The sequence below is a fragment of the Sylvia atricapilla genome, chromosome 26 (assembly GCF_009819655.1).
Source record: "Sylvia atricapilla isolate bSylAtr1 chromosome 26, bSylAtr1.pri, whole genome shotgun sequence".
Classification (NCBI taxonomy): Eukaryota; Metazoa; Chordata; class Aves; order Passeriformes; family Sylviidae; genus Sylvia; species Sylvia atricapilla.
This window is the reverse complement of record NC_089165.1, coordinates 3817774-3836289: the sequence shown is the minus strand read 5'-3', so window position 1 is coordinate 3836289 and position 18516 is coordinate 3817774. Positions and strand designations below refer to the sequence as shown.

The window sequence follows — 18516 nt, the reverse complement described above, 5'->3', positions numbered from 1 at the left end:
CCCAGCCCCTGGGAGCCAGAGGCAATGATTTGAAATTAAGGAATTTTTTGCCCAGAGTGAAGATTTTGGGCTCTTTTTTTAATTAATTTTTGGTGTTCCCCCTCCCAATGGGAGGGTGCAAAAAGTGGTGCTGCTTGTGGGAACTTTCCCCAGGGATTCTTTTTTTTTATTTTTTGGGGAAGGGTTACCTGCAGGATCTCAGCAGGTGGATGATGCTGGTCCTTCGTGGAGATTTTACTGCCAAATTTTGAGATTCCCAGCAAAAGGAAAAAAAAAAAAAAAAACCAAACCCAGCTGAAGTTGGGAGCAGGACCAAACCCAAAATTGGGAATTCGTGGAGAATGAATGAATGAAGAATGAAGAAACGATTTGAACAGATGCTTTTTTACAAACAGATATAAATCTATTAAAAAAAAAAAAACAAACAACAACCCCAAAAACATTTTAGAGGTTTTAAAACCCTTCATGATTTGAATTTCTCTGGTGCTGACTGCTGCAGGAACTCTCAGTGAGAGCTGCCCTGAGCTTTGCCAGGAGAAATCTGGTGACAGTGACAAAACCACTCCTTGCAACCCTTGAGATGGGACAAAAACTTTGCAGCTGCCAGGACTCTGCTGAAGGCACCTGAGCAGGAAGATTTGATGTTATTTTTTTTTTTATTTTTGGATAGACCCAAGGAAATTCCTTCTCTGTTCATTATCCAGCCCTTTTCCTGCTCGGAGGAATTTGCCTTTGAGTGAAAATAATTGTCCTTCCCATCGAATCTGAGGTAGCACTTGTCAGATTTCCTGAGTAGTAATTTATTCTATTTAATGTTTTGTTGAAATCTTTTGTGCTTGGACACAGTTGTTTTGTTGGGTTTTTTGTTTGGGTTGTTTGGGGGTTTTTTGGGGGTTTTTGTTTTGTTTTGTTTTGTTTGTTGGGTGTTTTTTTGTTAGGTTTTTTGTTGTTGTTGTTGTTTTTTGGGGTCTTTTTGGAGGGTTTTTTTTTTGAGTTTTGTTTTGGGGGGTTTTTTGTTTGTTTTTTTGGGGGGGTTTTTTGGGGGTTTTTTTGTGATTAATTGAGCTCCTTATCCCCATAGGGAATATTCCTTTATTGGTGAGAAGTTTTTTGGGGTTTTTTTTTATCCTGAGTGTTTTCCTGTAGCTGCTCAACTTGGGAGAGAAGAACATCCCAGAGGAACTTTGGTGATGGAGTAACCCCCAGGAAAGCTGCTTTGATCCAGCTGTGGATGAAACAGAAAGGGGGGGAAAAAAACCAACAAATTTGGTGAGGCCACACCAAAATTCCAAGGGGAGACATTCCCTGTCCCTCCCTGCCTCTGGAGATGTCCCTGGATGTGGCAGGAATGTCCCTGGATGTGGCAGGAATGTCCCTGGATGTGGCAGGAATGTCCCTGGATGTGGCAGGAATGTCCCTGGATGTGGCAGGAGGCTCAGGATGCACAGACAGCAGCAGTTCCGTGGGCACTGAATCCTCCCACTCAGCATCCTTCAGCCTGGGCAAGTTTTAATCCTGTTCAGCACCTAAAAATATTCCTTTTCCTGGCTGCTCTCTGCTGTTCCAGGGGGAAAATCCGGAGCCAGTTCTGTGCCTGCTGGAGTTTGAAGGCTGCAGTGCTCAGCTTTGGGTGTGGCAGCAGTAAAAATTCCCATTTTTTTGGGGGAATAACTTTGGAGCTTTTTCCTCCTGAGCTGTTTTTGGGAAGCTCCACGAGATCAGTTCTTTAGGAAAATAAAATTTGTTTTGGGTTTTTTGGGGTTTTTTTGGGGGGGTAGGTTTGTAGCTCAGCTTTTGGTGTGGCAGCATTAAAAAATCCCATTTTTTGGGTGATAACTTTGGAGCTTTTTTCCTCCTGAGCTGTTTTTGGGAAGCTCCACGAGATCAGTTCTTTAGGAAAACATAATTTTTGGGGGTTTTTTGGGGTTGGGTTTTTTTTTGTGGGGTAGATTTGTAGCTCAGCTTTGGGTGTGGCAGCAGTAAAAATCCTATTTTTTGGGGGGATAACTTTGGAGCTTTTTTCCTCCTGAGCTGTTTTTGGGAAGCTCCACGAGATCAGTTCTTTAGGAAAATATAATTTGTTTTGGTTTTTTTGGGTTTTTTTTTTTTTTTGTGGGGTAGGTTTGTAGCTCAGCTTTGGGTGTGGCAGCATTAAAAAATCCCATTTTTTGGGGGGAATAACTTTGGAGCTTTTTTCCTCCTGAGCTGTTTTTTGGAAGCTCCATGTGATGAGTTCCTTAGGAAAACATAATTTATTTTGTATTATTTTTAATTTTTTTGGTGGGCAAGGGTTTGGGAAATTAGCCTGAGGTTGTTTTATATAAAAGGTGTCTTGGTGGTAGAGGAATTTTCTTGTAGCCCAACTCAGGGGGAGGAAAGATGGCATTAAACTAATTCTATTTAATATGACCTAAATTAAATAATTTGGGGGTCGGGATTTTTTGGGGTTTTTTTATTTTTAAAGCTTTTTTTAATTGCTGTTCAATTCACAAACTTTTCCTACAGATCCCTGTTTTCTTTGAGAATAGGACATTTGATGCAGAGCTTCAAAAAAGCTGATTTTTTTGCTAAACCCCATTTGCTTTCCACATCATCAATGAATAGAATTTGCTAATTTGCACTGACTGGGAGACCTGTTGCCAAGCCCAAAACCTTTGTGCTAGTGAGTAAAAACGTAGGAAATTCAAGTGGAATGTTCATTCCTGTGCCTGTAATGTGGGGGAAAAACCCTTAAAAAAAAAAAAACAGGTGAAATTTTAGGGTGCTGTGAGTGCAAAAAAAACTTAAAAAAAAAAAAATAAAAATCTTGTCTCTGGGGATAAAGGTTTGGGAGGGGGGAAAAAGGGGCTGAGGATTTTTTTGGGTGTGGAAGAGAGGATTAGGGAGGTTCTGGTGTCATTTCTCTGCCCTGATCCATGTGTTTGGGATGAAAACTGAATTATTCCAGCCCCAAAGTGCTGCAGAGGGTTTCCAGGAGCTCCAGAGGCTCAGGAACGACTCAATTTGATGATTTTGCTGCTGTCAGGAGGTGAATTAAACTTTGTAAGCCCAGGGAAAAAAAGGAGCTTGGAAAAGCTTTTAGCCTCCAGGATTCCTGTGGGATTTTTTAGGGATCCCCTCCCAGCCTGTGGTGGGGTTAAAAGGTGTTTGGAATTTTTTTTTTTTTTTGGGGTGGAGAACATCAGAAGCTGTCAGCTCCTGCAGAACAATTCCCCATTCCCTGGAGCATCCCCCAGCCTCCCAAATGGGAGAAGGGGGGAAAGGATGGAAAAAAAAAGGTCAGGAAGAGGGTTTGAGGTGTGGAGTTGTGGTGGAGACTGCAGCCAGGAACTGCTGAGCTCCCAGAGTTATTCCAGAAAAGGGCTTGAAGATACCATTTTTTAAAAAACAAAACAAAACAAAAAAACAACCCTAAAAAAAAAAAAAAAAAGTTGCTCCGCCTTGGGATAAATTTGGGATCGATTTTTCCTTGGAGCTTTTGGGGATGGTGATGCCCAAAAATCCCTTGGAGCCTGGGATGTGGGAATTGTCACCTCCACAGGGGGTTTGTGCCATGGGAAAAGGGGTTTGGTGTGTCTGAACTCACCTGGGGCCAGGTGTAGACACAGCATCCAACCCCAACCAGGAAAATTTGAATTTTCCCAGTGCCTCAGCACCTGACAAAGGGAATTATTCCACTGGGATAAAGACCCAGGAGGCTCCCAGAGTTGTTGGGTTTGGTAAGGAAAGGTCTTTAAAAAATAATTAAAAAAAAAGAGTTTAAAAATCCACTGAAGTTTCTTCTGATGCTGAAATAATCCTGAGTGGAGTTGGAGGATCTTTAAGGTTCTTTCCAACCCAAACCATCCTGGGATTCTCTGACTCCTTGGTGAACAGGGAGTTTTTATAGGAATTATTTTTTTTTTAGGAATTGCAGGAGGGAGGAGTTTCCTCAAACCAAAAAAAAAAAACGAGAAAACCCTGGAAAAAGGAAGGGACTTGGTGAATCTCTGCTCTCACAGGAGCTGCAGCAGCCATGAGGGTCTGTGGTTTAATTCCTTGTAAATCCTGAAATTTTTTTAATTTCTCACTCCAGCCAAGGCTCAGACACGGAGCTGCTGCAGGGGGGAGTGGTGATGTCCAAAATCTGACTGAAAATCAGGATCTTTAGGCATAAAAAAATATTTTCTGTGGGACTTTTTAGGGGTTTTTTTTCATTCTGTTTTCCAGATTCCACCCCTCAGCTCAGATGAATTTACCAGCAATGAATTTGTACAGATCCTTCCCCAGAGTAACTTCCTCCCTTTTACCTCCCCTTACTTTAATACTTTATCCAATAACATTTTAAGGATTTCATTTTATTTTAACGATAGGAATTTCAGAGTTGCAAAGGCTCTTTCTAAAGTCATTGACTTGGAGGAAAAAAACAAAAAACAACAACAACAAACCCCTTTTGATACCGTAAATACTCATCTTGATCTAGATGGATTTATTATTTTTTTGCACCAAAATCCCTAATTTTTTTTTTTTTTTTAGTATAAAGTGCACTTTTTTCATAAAAAACAAACAAAAAAAAAAGATAAAAATTCCTGATATTCCTGTCTGATGAGTGTCTTATGGGCTGAAAGGGATATTCTGCCAAAGCTCCAGAGCTGAGGGCTTTGTTAATTCTTCGAGGTATTCATTGAAACCTGGGACCTTCTTGCTCAGTCCTATTTTAAGAGCAAGCCAGGGAAGGAAATCCTCCCCCAGCACCAGGGATTGAGGATGGGAAACGAAACTTTCGCTGCCCTTTACAGAAAACTCCGTGATACTTCAAAATCCACCTTCGGGGTTTTTTTTTCTTTTGCTTTTTGCTTTTTAATTTTTTTTTTTTCCCGATTGCACCAGCCTGTGAAATCCCAAACTGTTTACTTTGCTGATCGAGGGAGTGCCTTGTGCTGTGCTGGCCTCACGTTTTTGGGAAGTGGGACGGTGGTGACAGGGGATGGGGTTGCCCATTCGAGGTGTGGCTGGAGAAAAATTCGGGGCTGGAAACCCCCTGAAGCGGTGGGAAATCCCAAAATTCGAATCGAAATTTGGTGAAACGGAATTTGCTGTCCCATCCTCACTTTTGGTTGGATTTGCCTCCAGTCCCTGAGGTGGGTTTTTTTTCTTTGCTGTCTCCTCTCGGGGCGAGGCGTTCATCCAAACCCTTTCCCAACCCTTTTTGTGTGTCCCTTGTGAAGCCACTAATGTCCCTGTGGGCATCTCAGGTGTCACCTCGTGCTTGTCCAGGACTCTTGGAGCACCAATCCCAAACCCTTTGGGGGCTTCTCTTGTCTCCGTGTGTTCTTGCAGTGCCTTGTAAACCCCAACACTCCCCAATGCCCCGGGGGCGCTGGGGTCGGGGACCAGCTCCCAGCTCGTACTGCCAGACTGGACTTTGTAAAAGTGAGGATTGAAACCCCTGTTTCGAAGAAAAGAAATAAAAAGAGTTTGACTCTGACCCGCCGTGTCACCCTCGTTGGTTTGAAAGGTGGCGGTTGGTGTGAAGCCACCCCAGCATTGTCCTGCCCGCCCTAAATCGTGTCCCCAAGTGCCACATCCACACCTTTACCCCTCTCCAGGGGTGGGGACTCTGTGCTGGCAGCTTTAAGGCTTCTCTGGTCCTGACTGGGAGCAAACTGGTGCCACCAGATGGTGCTGGGTGTCACCCTGGGGACAGCCGGGAGTGTCACCCCTCCGAGCTCCGGCTGGATCCGGGACACGGGGAGGCTCCAGCAGCTCCAGTTTGAGCCGGGAAATGGGGAAGGTGTGACCCTTGCACAGATCCGGAGTGATCCAGGACAACCAGAGGCAGCGACAACTGGACAGCTCCGGCTTGGTCCGGACAGCTCCGCCTTGATCCAGGAGCGGATCCCTGGATAATTCCAGCTCCATCCAGCGCAGCTGGAGGCTACAGACCCTCCACAGCTCCAGCGAGGTCCTGGGGGGTTTCTCCTGGTCCCCACTCCCCGGGTGTGGCAGAGGTGACAGGACCGGGGATGTCACCAGGGAAGGGACAGCGGCACCAGCCCGTGTTGGGTGTTGGTGTCACCCGTCGCCAGCAGCTCGGCAGGATCCAGGCAGGGCAGGATGGAGCTGGATTCGTTACCCGAGGTAATTAAACCCCAGACCAAACCCGGGGTACCCTGAAAATGGGGCTCAGGGGGGTCACAGCACGGTCCTTGCCCCTGCTCCGGGTGGGTTTTGTCCGGAGCAAGGATCAGAAAGGAAAACCTCATTGTTCCTCTGGAATCTCTGCTTTTTCTCTGTCTTTTTTATGCCCCAATTCTAGGAATTTTATTTTTTAATTTTTTTTTTTTTCCTGAGCTGCCATGGTGATCCTGCTGAGCTCTCCAAGCCTTTCCTTGGAGATGGAGCCTTTTATTCCACCCACCAACACAACACAACACCCTCCAGACACCGGGAAATTCGGGATCTCCCTCCCAGGTGAGCTGAGATTTGAGCCTGGCCTCTGAGCCAAGCCCCGATGACTTCACTCCCCTTTTAATTCCCTTTATAAAGTGAGAAGCTTTTCCTGCGCCGGTGTTCCCGGGCTGATGTCATGCCTCGGCTCAGTCATGTGCCCCTGAGGTCATTTTACAAACAGAACTTTTGGTCCTGTTTCGGCCCTGCTGAGGAGGCTCCTCATGGATCATTCCCGCTTGGATTCCTCGGTGGAGACGCAGAAATTCGATGGAGAAAATCCCTTCGGTGGACTGACCTCCTCCAAGATTTTAACCCTTCCTTTTTCTCCACTGCCATTCTTTCCTCCTCCCGCTTTCCAAACCCTTCCTAAACGAGGTGGGATTTTTGGGCAGCCTCCATCTGGCTCCTTGAAAATCTCCCTGATTTTCCCCAGCTCGCAAACCAAAGCCGAGCTCCAGCGAAGGTGCTGCAGGAGGAGTTCCCACCCCAAACCCTGGCAGCTGGGGCTGGAATTTCCTGCCCTGGCTGGGCGAGGCTTGTGTGGGCACGTCCCAGGGCATGTCCCAGGGCATGTCCCAGGGCAGGATCCGCCACCTCTCCCCTCCTGCCATGAGTGCCTACTGATGGATCCACTCCCAGCACAGCACAGAATGAGCTCCCCGTGCTGAATTCATGCTCTGGTTGAAGAATTCCCCATTCCCAAGCTCCTCACCTGCAGCTTTCCCTTCCCTTCCCAAACCTTCCCAAACCTTCCCTTCCCAAACCTTCCCAAACCTTCCCAAATCTTACCTCCCCAAACCTTCCCAAACCTTCCCAAACCTTCCCTTCCCAAACCTTCCCTTCCCAAACCTTCCCTTCCCTTCCCAAACCTTCCTTCCCTTCCCAAACCTTCCCTTCCCTTCCTTCCCTTCCCAAACCTTCCCAAACCTTCCCAAACTTTCCCAAACCTTCCCAAACCTTCCCAAACCTTCCCTCCTCAAACCTCCCCAAACCTCCCCAAACCTCCCCAAACCTTCCCAAACCTTCCCAAACCTCCCCAAACCTCCCCAAACCTTCCCAAACCTTCCCAAACCTTCCCTTCCCAAACCTTCCCTTCCCTTCCCAAACCTTCCCTTCCCTTCCCAAACCTTCCCTTCCCTTCCCTTCCCTTCCCAAACCTTCCCAAACCTTCCCAAACTTTCCCAAACCTTCCCAAACCTTCCCAAACCTTCCCTCCTCAAACCTCCCCAAACCTCCCCAAACCTCCCAAACCTTCCCTTCCCAAACCTTCCCTTCCCAAACCTTCCCTTCCCAAACCTTCCCTTCCCAAACCTTCCCTTCCCAAACCTTCCCTTCCCAAACCTTCCCAAACCTCCCCAAACCTTCCCTTCCCGGATCCAGGAGATGCAGATGGATGTTCTCTGCTGCGGGATGGGATTTTTATTTTTCTTTCTTTTTTTTTTTTGGCCTCTTCCCAGGCGGCACCACGGCTCCTCCAGCCCGAGGGGAAAATCTCTCCCCGTGCTGCTTCTCTCCAGCTGCTTCCCGCTGCCGGGGATGCTCCGTGCCCTGTGTACACAACCCTCTCCCCAAGTCACGCTCCAGTGACTAATTCCCTCCTGATGGGCTCGTGGAGCCTCGTCCGTGCCCGGGTTTGCAAATAAATACATTTATTTCTCCTGGAGGTCGGGCTGACGGCCGCTTCCCCCAGTTCTCCAGCAGATTCCGTCCTCGTTCCTCGTCTGAAATTGTGCTTTGGGCTTCAAAAATCATCCAGGTTCTTAAAATCCGACAGTTTCAAGGGGGTTTTGGGGTTGTCTTTCTCTTGTAGCATTTTTTTTGGTCGAAGGATGTGTTTCTGGGACGTGCCCAGGTTGGGTTTGGTTTCCTTCATCTGCTTTTTCCCATCATTTAAAGCATCCACACTTAAAATCCTACAGTTTTAAGGGACCTTCTCTTGTCCTTCCCTTTTATTGTGTCCTGAGGGTTTCTTTGATTAGAGAGATGCTGCTCTGGGACGTGCCCAGGTTGGACTTGGTTCATTCCATCCGTTTTTTTTTCCTCTGCTCAGCTTTGGAGAGGTTTTTAGAGAGAAGATTTAGAGCTGATCTGGTTCCCTCAGAGCCTCGAGTTTCATTCCTGGGCTCAGCTCCACCATCCCAAGGGATCACAGCGCTCCAAAAGCCTTGGCCTGGGGTCACCTCCTGGATCTACACCAAAAAAAGGAAGGAAAGGGCCTTTTTGGCACTTTGGAAGGGTGAGATTGAACAGAAAGATGCTCCCACCGTGAAAAAGCTACTTTTTAAAGCTGCTTCTCAATAACCATCACATCAATACATCCTGAATATCCTCCTCCTGAGCCGCAAGGGACCCACAAGGATCAGGAAATCCAACTCCATGATGCTCTCAAAGGATTCTATTTCATATCTGTGAACTGAAAACCATCCCCAGCAGAGCACAGCCCCAACCTGGGAAATCCCTGCCCACAGGAAAGACGCCCCTCAGGAAACAGGGAGAGCATCCTGGTGGCCGGAGGAAGGTGACTGTGGGGTGAGCACAGGACTTCCCAAGGCACATTTCCATTTTTGGTGGTGGGACCAGAGGCATTTCCTGCATTTCCCGGACCGAGGGGGGCTGGGAATCCCAGTTAATCATTGACCGCGGGCGCAGCCGAGGCAGGAATGTCTTTGTCCAACTGGAGCAGAAGTCTCATTTTTGGGAGATGCCGTAAACTCATAGCAAAGGGAGAAAAAAATGTGATTCCTGCTGTGACGGGGCAAAAAGCTGCTTTATTTTTTTTTTATTATTTTTTTGGCTCGCTTGACCCATCCTGGTTGTCTTTGATTTAAAAACATCCAAAGGTCAGAGCGGCGTCCACTCTGCCGATTCATCATGACAGCGCCCGGCGCTGGGAAAACACGGGCCACAGCTTCCCAAACATCCCACGCTCCAGCAGAGGGGAGAACCTTGTCTCCCATCCCTCCGTGCCCCTTTGCAGGCCTGGAATGAGACGGGATGGAGCAAAACCCCACCTGGGGTTGAGCCTCACGGAGGGATTCCTCATCCCCTCAATAATTCATGGAGCGTCCAGCTCCGACTTCTCTCGAGGCTCAGGTCCCGAGGGCTGCTTGGAGCTTCGTGTGCTGCTCTTCCCTCCTTGTCCTTTGGTTGGAAAAACACCAGGGGAAAGCACCAATGGCATTTTTTTTGTTTTTTTCCCCAGGGAATATCCACCCTGCAGCATCCAGCTTTGCTCAGCCTGAGTGGTTTTGGGGAGCGCTGAGGTCCTGTGGGAAGAACCTGAATCCTCAGTCTCAGGGTGATGCCACCAATTCCCAGGGGTCTCTAGGGACTTTTTGGGGATCCTTTTTGCTCGAGAGCCGTGAGGAACTGACAGCCCTAAAATCTGGAAGGCAGAACTTCCCCTCTTGCTGGTTGTGATAAGGAACTCTGCAAAAAAATAAAAAAAACCAAACACGAAGTTTCTGCCGGCTCAAGCAGCTACGGGGAAGTTCCTGCATTTTGGGGAATTGAAGTCCTCTGGAACCCTCTGCTCTGTGTCCTTACCGTGCTCCACAGCATCTGGAGAAGGGTAAAACGTTATTTATTTGGAATTATGGAATGGTTTTGTTGGAAGGGACGTTAAAGTCCATCCCGTCCCACCCCTGCCGTGGGCAGAGACACCTTCCACGTGTCCCAGGGTGCTCTAAACCCCGTCCAAGCTGGTCTGGGACACTTCCACACCTTTCCAGGCTCAGCAGTGCACAGTCTGAGCTTCTCCTGGGCTTCCTAGAGCTCGATCCTCCTCGCCCTCAGCCCACCTCGGCCCCTCTTTCCCTGGGAACAGCAATCCCCTGCGCACCCCTGCTCCAGATCCGCGCCAGGAGAACCGTGCCGAGATGAGGGACCCACAGGGGATGGATTAACTGGAGAGGAACATCCATCCTGCTGGGAGGAGGCACCGGATTAACCTGACCTTCCAGCACTGAACGTGTGCAGGAAGAGCTGAGGAAACGTGGGATGCACGAGTTGCACAATCCCCTCTCGCAAGGCTGGTGAGGACACACTGGGACGTTTCATCATCACTCACTCAGGATCAAACCAGAGCTCCCGAAATCCCTGTTTTATGGCCCTTTCCTGGACTGTAAATCTCCAGCTTCCACTGCTGGCGCCTTTTTGGAGGGGAGGAAAACATCCGGCTCCAGCAAATTTTGATGCTCTCGGCGTGCGTCACTCCTGGACACGGGGCTGCCACCCACGGGCACAAAATCCATTGCAAAAGCAGAACTTCGGGATTTCGGGGTTTCTGCCGGGTCTTGCTCAACGCCACCGGAGAGGTCGGGGACCTCTTCCTCCACCCGGACATGCCAAAGGCTCCGTTTTGCCTCTGGATCAGCACATTTGGCACCCTGGGGACGGTGGAGGCGGCTGGTGGTGGCTGATGTGGGACACGGAGATGTCTGCAGGGGAGGGAGTGGCGTGGTGGTCCCCTCCTCTCTCTCTCCGTGATGCTCCTTCTCCTTTCTTCCCTGGATTTTGGGGGGCTGCAATCTGATAAAAACCCTGTGTGAGGGATCGCAGCTGGTTTGGAGCTCTGGGGAATCCTTTTGGGAAGATGCTGCAGGAGAGGAGTTCATCCCTGCCCAGCAGCCGGAGGGAAATGTCCCACTCGTGGTGCCCAAATCCTCCTGGAGATAAAGCTGAGTTTTCCCTGGGAAATCCGGTGGGATTTCCTTCCTAAGGTGGATGCTGTGGGGAAGGGAAAAGCAGTGAAATGAGGAGGGGATCTGGGGGGATTCCTGCTCCTCCTCACCAGAGCAGGGCCGGGACCATCCCCTCCACACGACCCCGCTCATCCTGACAAACTTCTCCTTTCACGTGCTTTAGGGGGAAAAACTCCACCTCTGCTTTGCCTCAAGCAACCCCTTGAGAAACAGGGTGAGAAAAATCCGGGCCGAGGCTTTGGAGCCGAGTCTCCCGAGGAGGAGCAGAGGGCCGGGGGGAGGATGAGGAGCCGTAAATCACGGGATTAGCGCACGTTCATCCCTGGCGGCAGCACAGCTGAAAACCAGGCGCTTGGATCAACTTCAGGACATTTTGGGAATGGCCTCGGCTGCCCCGGGGAGGGAGATCTGCCCTTTTCCTCAAGCGACAGAGCGCTTCTCATCCCTCTCCCGTTTGTTTTTTTGGGGGGGTTTTGCTTTGTCCAAACATCCCTGAGGAAAAGCCGGGGAGTGTTTTGGTGTTGCGCTGATTCCCGGGGCTCGTTGTCACTTTGAATTTCCTCCAGCCCAGCCCAGCTCTGGTCTGGCACGGCGCTGGCCCGACACACGTGGCCCTGCTGGCCCAGTGCCACCGGAGTGCCACCGGCTCCATCCCGGCTGCCACCGTTTGGGATGACGTAACCCCGGCCGCTGTTGCCTCAGAAAGATCCAGGCTGGGGATGAGCACATCCCTCGGCCCAACCTGTCCGGTGGGACAAGGTCCAGTGCACATCCTTCCCCTGCTCCGGGGACACGCTCCGGGCACAGCTCCGCTGGAGCTCTCCTCGCCCCCAGCACTGCTCCGGGATTTTGGGAAGGGGAAGGATCAGCCCCGTGGGATTGAGAAGAGCGAGGGGCCAGGGGAGGTGGCTGCTGAGGATGCGAGGATTGGAAATCCGTGTTTGGAATGCTGCCTGCAGAGCTCTCGCTTCGCACATCATCATCATCATCATCATCACCATCATCATCACCATCATCACCATCACCATCATCCCCTCTCCATCACCGCCGGCTGCTGGAGGTGAGGGGGATTCCCCGAGCCGCGCCATCCCTAGGGAAAACGGGAGGTAGAAAGGGAAACGCTTGCATCTGAAAAGGAATATTCCGTATTCTTCTACCTCCGCAGCCGCAAACCAGTTTATACATCACCCCGCTCCGGCACTGCCAGAGCTCCCGGTGGAAATCCCAGGCGGAGAGGAGAGGAGGGATTCCTGCCGGGACCTCTCTCCGGCGTCACTCTCCGGGGAGGGCGGGCAAAGTTCGCTCCTATAAAGTCAGGTCTGGTCCTCTTCATTCATTCCCCCTTTGGCAGCACCGGCGGCAGCAGCAGCAGCAGCAGCAGCAGCAGCACCTCGAGCCTTTGCAGAAGGAATCGGGAACAAATCCCGAGCCCTGGAGCCGGCGGTTTGCAGCGGGATGCTGCTGAGCAGAGCGATGCCGAGCGCGCTGGGGGCCGCTCTCACCTGCCTGCAGCTCCTGCTGCTCCTGTCCTCCGTGGATTGCCGGCCCCACGCGTGGCACCGCGACAGGCTGCAGCTGGAAGCTGTCAAAAAGGAGATCCTGGAGCGCCTGGGGATGTCGGCTCCCCCCGTCCTGCGGCGGCAGCTGGACCAGGAGAGCATCCAGAGAGCGCAGCGGCTCTACCAGCAGAAAGTGGCGGAGCTGGCGAGGAACAGGAGCCGGGAGAGGGAGGAAGAGGAGGAAAGCAGGAGCAGGAGGCTGCATCGCCTGACCCCCACCTGTAAGTAGCCGTGGCTCGGTGTCATCCCCCCGATCCTCATCTCACCCCCCCGGACACGCGTGTCCCGCGCTGGGGAATGTCACCTCGCTGCCTGGGGACATGACCGGGCATGCAGCCACGGTGGCCACGCTCATCCTCACCCTGCTCCTTCCTTCGCTCTGGAAGCGGGGAGGAGTCACCGCTGGAGCCCTTTTGCTTAAAACCACTAAAATGATTTTAAAAATAAAAATAAAATAAAATCAGAGGGGGTGGGATGAAAGGTTTGATCAGCGGCGGTTTGAGGGGCTCCAGGGATTTGGGGGTGAGCAGAAAGAGGAAAGGAGGTGCTGCTCCTCCATCCTCAGCTTGAGCTCCAGTTTGGGGGTTTATCTGCACATGAGGGGTTGTAAATAATCAAATGAATCAATTAATATTAACATTTAAATTAAATAATTCCCCTCCTGCTGCTTGGGCTGGGAGGGGACAGTGGAGGGTGCTCCAGTGGGACGTCTCAGGAAAACTGAGACCTTCAAGCCTGTGGGGGGTCCCTGGAGGTGGTGGCTCTGAGGACGAGCGCTGCAAAGAATTTCCAGCATCCCTCAGGCTGCGGGTGATTCCCTGGAAGCAAATCTGATCCCAAACCTGCGCTGGTGGGGAATTACCGCCTCTTACATCAGCTTTCCTCTCTGTCCCCGCAGTGTCGCACTGGCTGGACATCCCCGAGGGACACCGAGACTCTCAAGGACACCGGGACATCCAGGGACATCGGGAGGAGCCCCGAGGTCCTTATCGCTACCACCTCCTTGTCTCCCGCACCGCCGATTTCCACCGGCAGCTCCGGGTGCTGCAGGCGGAGCTCAAACTCTTCAAGCAGCCTCTGTCCGTGCCCGGCGCTTCGGTGCCACCTCGGGTCACCATCTACACCTTACAGGGGGCTGAGGGGACCCCCCAGCTCCTGCACAGCCAAGAATTGGCCCGGCATTCCCAAAGCCTGGATCTGACAGGAGCCATCCAGCCCTGGGTGGCCGGGCCCGAGGCCACGCTGAGCCTGGAGTTGGATTTCACCGCCAACATCTCGGCAGCCCTGGTCACCTCCTGGGGGGAAACGCCGGTGCTGGAGGTGGAAACCCGAGAGAAACCAGCTCGGGCGGCCCGGAGAGCTCGAGGGCTGGAGGAGGAATGCGGGAGGAGCGACGGGAGATGCTGCCTGAAGTCGCTGAAGGTTTCCTTCCACGACATCGGCTGGTCCGACTGGGTGGTCGCCCCCAACAGCTACTACATGAGGTTCTGCGAGGGTTCCTGCCCCCACAACTACAAACCGGCCAGCATGCACGCCCAGATCAAATCCCGAGTGCATTCCCTGTCCAAGGCTGCCCCCCCGCCCTGCTGTGTCCCCGCGGGGTACGACCCCATGGTGCTGATGCACCTGGACAGCGAGGGCAGGCTGGTGTCCAGCCTCTTCGAGGACATGCTGGTCACCAGGTGCCACTGTGCCTGATGGCAGCGCTGGCAGCTCCAGCTGGGACGTGGCAGCCGGTGGGACAAAGCCATGGGGACTGCTGGCAGCTGCAGCACCCCAAAATCCTCATCCTGTGGCATCAAGGGACTCTAGTTCAGACCTGGATCTATCACTGAGCTCAGCCCTGGGGTCTCCAGCATCAGAATCCCAAAATCCACATTCTGTGGCATCAAGGGACTCCTTGCCAGACCTGGATCTACCACTGAGCTCAGCCACGAGATCTCCATCATCCACATCCCAAAATCCAGATCCTGTGGCACCAAGTGACACTATTTCAGCCCTGGATCCACCACTGAGCTCAGCCCTGGGGTCTCCATCATCCACATCCCAAAATCCACATCCTGTGGCACCAAGGGACTCCAGACCTGGCTCTGCCACCCAGCTCAGCCTCAGCATCTCCAGCTGTGAATTCCTCGCCACAGCAACTTCTCCCCCTGACTCTTCTCTTATTTAAATCCAGATGTTATTGAGCAGGTGGATCCTTCCCACCCCGGAGACCCCCGATGGGCCGCGGTGGCTCCGTGCCCAGGTGTCCGTATCCCACTCCAAACCTTCTTCTCTGCTCAGAGACTTATTTATGCAACCAAATTATTTATTTCTAACTTATTTTGTTTTTATAGCAAAATATCTTTTTTTTTTTTTTTTTTTGGTGGGGGGATGAGATAAGGGGGATTTTATGGGGTTTTTTTTTTCTATTTTATATATTTCCATAAAACCAGAAGGATGTCATAACAACGAATAAAGTGATTGTAACAGAGATTCTGGCTGCTGCTCCTGCACGCCTGGGGGGTGGTCTCTGAGTCTCCTCAGCTCCCCTGGGATCTGGTTCCACACGGATTTGCTGGTCAATCCTCACGGCTTCCCCGTGGCTGCGTGTGAGTAACGCCTGGGCACTGCTCCAGAGACCTTTGAGTTGTTTGTGTCCTTGGGAAGGCACAGCCCTGACCCCTGCCAGGGGACATCCAGCTGGGAGGTGACCATGGCCCCACTTCCAGGTGACTCCAGCCCTGGGACCCCAAAGGGATCAAAGGGATGGGGGAAACCCCCCCTCGGAGGTTGGTGGCACACAAGGGACACCCCGTGGCTCGCTAGGGTGGCTCTGCTGGTCACAGCTCCCTTCTGTCCCCTCTGCCACGGTGATCTGGGGGTGTTCTGGGGCTGCCCAGTCCCTCAGCAGCTCCTGATCTGGGCTGGGGGGAGGTGGGATATGGGATCTCTGCTCTGGGATGGGGGATTTGGGGACCAGGGACTGAGGGATGTAAGTAGTGAAGGACAGGGACTTGAGGGACCTGGCTCTTGGTCCCTTGGGACCCCCACTTTGAGGACACGAGTTCTGGGGACCTGTCCCTGAGTGTCCTGATTTTGGAACATGTCCCTGAGGGTGTTGGACCCATGAGACCCCTGCCCTGGGGACAAAAGCTTTGGGGACATATCCTTGAGTGTCCTGGTCCCTTGGGACCCCCCGTTTTGGGGTCACAGGCTCTGGGAGCTCCAGGGATTATCCCCAGGGAAAACCCCATGTCCTGCCCAGGATTGCCCACATACCACGAGCTACGCACGTCATTAGAGATAATTAAACCATTTAATGGGACACACTGAAGCCTCCTGGGGGCTGAGGGGACACCCAGACAAGCCACGGGGTCCCTAAATGCCCATGGCACCCAACAGCTCGGGGTGTCACCAGGAGGATTACAAAAAAAAAAAAAAAAAAAAAAGGAACTTTGTTCCCCGAAGTGGCGGATTTAGCAGGAAAAGGGGGCGCAGGTGGCACCGGATGTCCCCAACCGCCAGCGCGTCCCCAGGCAGCCACAATCCACTGCTCTCCATCCCCAAAAGAGGAAGAGGAAGCCCAGGCCATGGTCAGCCCCAGCCCCAGCTCCTCCAGGGACCCCCGTGTGTGTCCCAGCCCCAAAGCTCCGGTGCCAGCTGCCGGCGGATGTGGCACGAGGTGTCCCCACAGTCGGTGGCCTCAGCCCCGGCAGGAAATGTCAGCTCAGCCCTCACCTCAGTGTGAGAACTGGGGCGAAGGAGAGAACCGGGGCTGTGAAAAAAAAAACCTCCCCTTGCAAAAGGAGCTCCCACAGGATGTGCGTGAGGGAACCACGAGTGACCCTGCACGGCTGTGGGGAATGTCCCCGTCCCCTCCGGGCTGGGGGACAGCCAGGAAAAGGCCATCAGTGGGGGACACAGAGTGTCCCCTCAGCCCTCCCGGTGTCCCCCCGGCCCCTCACTGGTCAGGAACGATGTAGACATCCTCGCTGAGGCCCACGGTGTTGGCGTAGATGGGCTGGTCCCCGGGGTCGGCCGTGATCTCCAGGAAATAATCCTCATCCACCTGGGGGCTGGGGGACACCGGGAGGGGACAGTGAGGAGGGAATGTCACAGCTGGGGAGGATGGAAAAGATGAAGAGGATGGGATGGGATGGGATGGGATGGGATGGGATGGGATGGGATGGGATGGGATGGGATGGGATGGGACGGATGGATGGAAAAGATGAAGAGGATGAGATGGGGTGGGATGGGATGGGGTGGGATGGGATGGGATGGGATGGGGATGGGATGGGATGGGATGGGATGGGGTGGGATGGTATGGGATGGGATAGAAAGGACGGAAAAGTTGGACAGGATAGGATGGCACAGCACGGGACAGAATGGCAGATTCAAGCCCAAGACGGGGTGGGATGAGGCAGGACAACACATCAGGGCACAGCCCAACAGGGAGGGGATGGAACATTCCCGAAATGTCCCATTCCCTGTGTCACAGCCTCACCTGTAGCGCTGCTCCTGCCAGCCCTGGGCCCACCCCTGCGGGGCAGCCGGGGCCGTGCCGGGGCTCACAAAGACGTTCTCATAGTCGGGGGTGTCGGTGACATCGGTGACATCGGCGACATCGGCGACATCGGCGGTGGCCGTCCCGGTGTCGCGGCTGATGTAACGGGGCTGCCTCAGGTTTCCAGCGGCATCCTGCTTCCCTCTTCCCACACCTCCCACGGCCGCTCCCGCTCTCCTCCGCCGGTTCCAAACCGCGACAACACCCGCGGCCACCAGCACGGCCACCGCGGCCACCGCCCCGGCCACCGCCCCGGCCACCAGCCCCGCGCTGGGGCCGCACTCCCGGCCTTGGAATTCCGTGACGTTGTGAGGATGCTGATGCGATGTGTAGCACTGACACCGCATCCCAGGGCGGGAGCAGGGGGTCACCACGGTGGCCAGCACATCGCAGCGGCACGACACGGCCAGCGAGCTCAGCGAGGGCTGGAAGGCGGCGGCGGGCACGGCGGGGAGCGGGTTCCCCTCCAGCCGCAGGCTCCGCAGCGCGGTGGCGTTGGTGAAGAACCCATCGGGCAGCTCCCGCAGCCGGTTCTCCGCCAGGTCCAGCTCCTCCATCAGCGGCCCGAGGCGCGAGGAGGGGCTCAAGGCCTCGATGCCGTTGTGTCTCAGCTTCAGCCGGCGGTGCCGGTGGAAGGGTCTCCAGTCCAGCTCGGCGCACCCACGGCTCCTGTTGCTCAGGTCCAGCTCCTCGGGATTTTTCGGCAGCAAGGCCGAGCAAGGGGACACGGTGGCCGCGGGGGTCGCGGGGGTGGCGGGGGTCGCGGGGCACAGCAGCAGCAGCAGCAGCAGCAGCAGCAGCGGGGCCGCAGGGAGCCCCATGGTCCCTCCAGGGCACCGGCAGCCTGGTGGGGAACAGGAATCAGGATCCCCCCCATTCCCACCCGATCTCCCCTCCCAGTACAAACCAGTGCAGCCCAGTCTGGTCCCCACCCCGGTCCCGCTGTTCCGGGGCTGGGCAGCTCTCGGGGGTCCCCGCGGGGCATTTCCTGCTCCCCCCTTCCCCCTCCCGACCGCAGCAGCCCGACTCGCCTGCTCCGGCCGCGGCTGCCTGGTGTGGGGAAGAGGAACAGGCGGGTCCGGCTGGCCCGTGTCACCCCGGCAGGGCGTAGCCGGCCCCGGGGGAGGGGGGCAGGGGGAGCAGCGCCCCCAAATCAGCACCCTCTGACCCCTGCCAGATCCCTCCCCCGGTCATTTCTTGGAGTGCTGAGCATCCTTCCTGGCACTGGCTGAGTGTCCCGGTGACCTCAGTGACCCTAAGGGTGGGGGACACA

The 18516-nt window shown here is 53.6% G+C and overlaps 3 protein-coding genes across 3 annotated transcripts in view; 2 read left to right on the top strand and 1 right to left on the bottom strand.

Moving 5' to 3' along the window:
* Positions 1–18516, top strand: part of UBA52 (ubiquitin A-52 residue ribosomal protein fusion product 1) — a 196724-nt gene that overhangs the window by 90717 nt on the left and 87491 nt on the right. The window lies entirely within an intron of this gene.
* GDF15 (growth differentiation factor 15) lies at positions 12489–15045 on the top strand. Its single transcript, XM_066336202.1, has 2 exons — positions 12489–12915; positions 13593–15045. Exons 1-2 carry the CDS (start codon positions 12591–12593, stop codon positions 14390–14392), a joined length of 1125 nt encoding a protein of 374 aa, XP_066192299.1. The 5' UTR covers positions 12489–12590; the 3' UTR covers positions 14393–15045.
* On the bottom strand, positions 15977–18131 carry LOC136371835 (leucine-rich repeat-containing protein 25-like). Its single transcript, XM_066336134.1, has 2 exons — positions 17184–18131; positions 15977–16755 (listed from the first exon to the last, which is right to left on the bottom strand). Exons 1-2 carry the CDS (start codon positions 18062–18064, stop codon positions 16641–16643), a joined length of 996 nt encoding a protein of 331 aa, XP_066192231.1. The 5' UTR covers positions 18065–18131; the 3' UTR covers positions 15977–16640.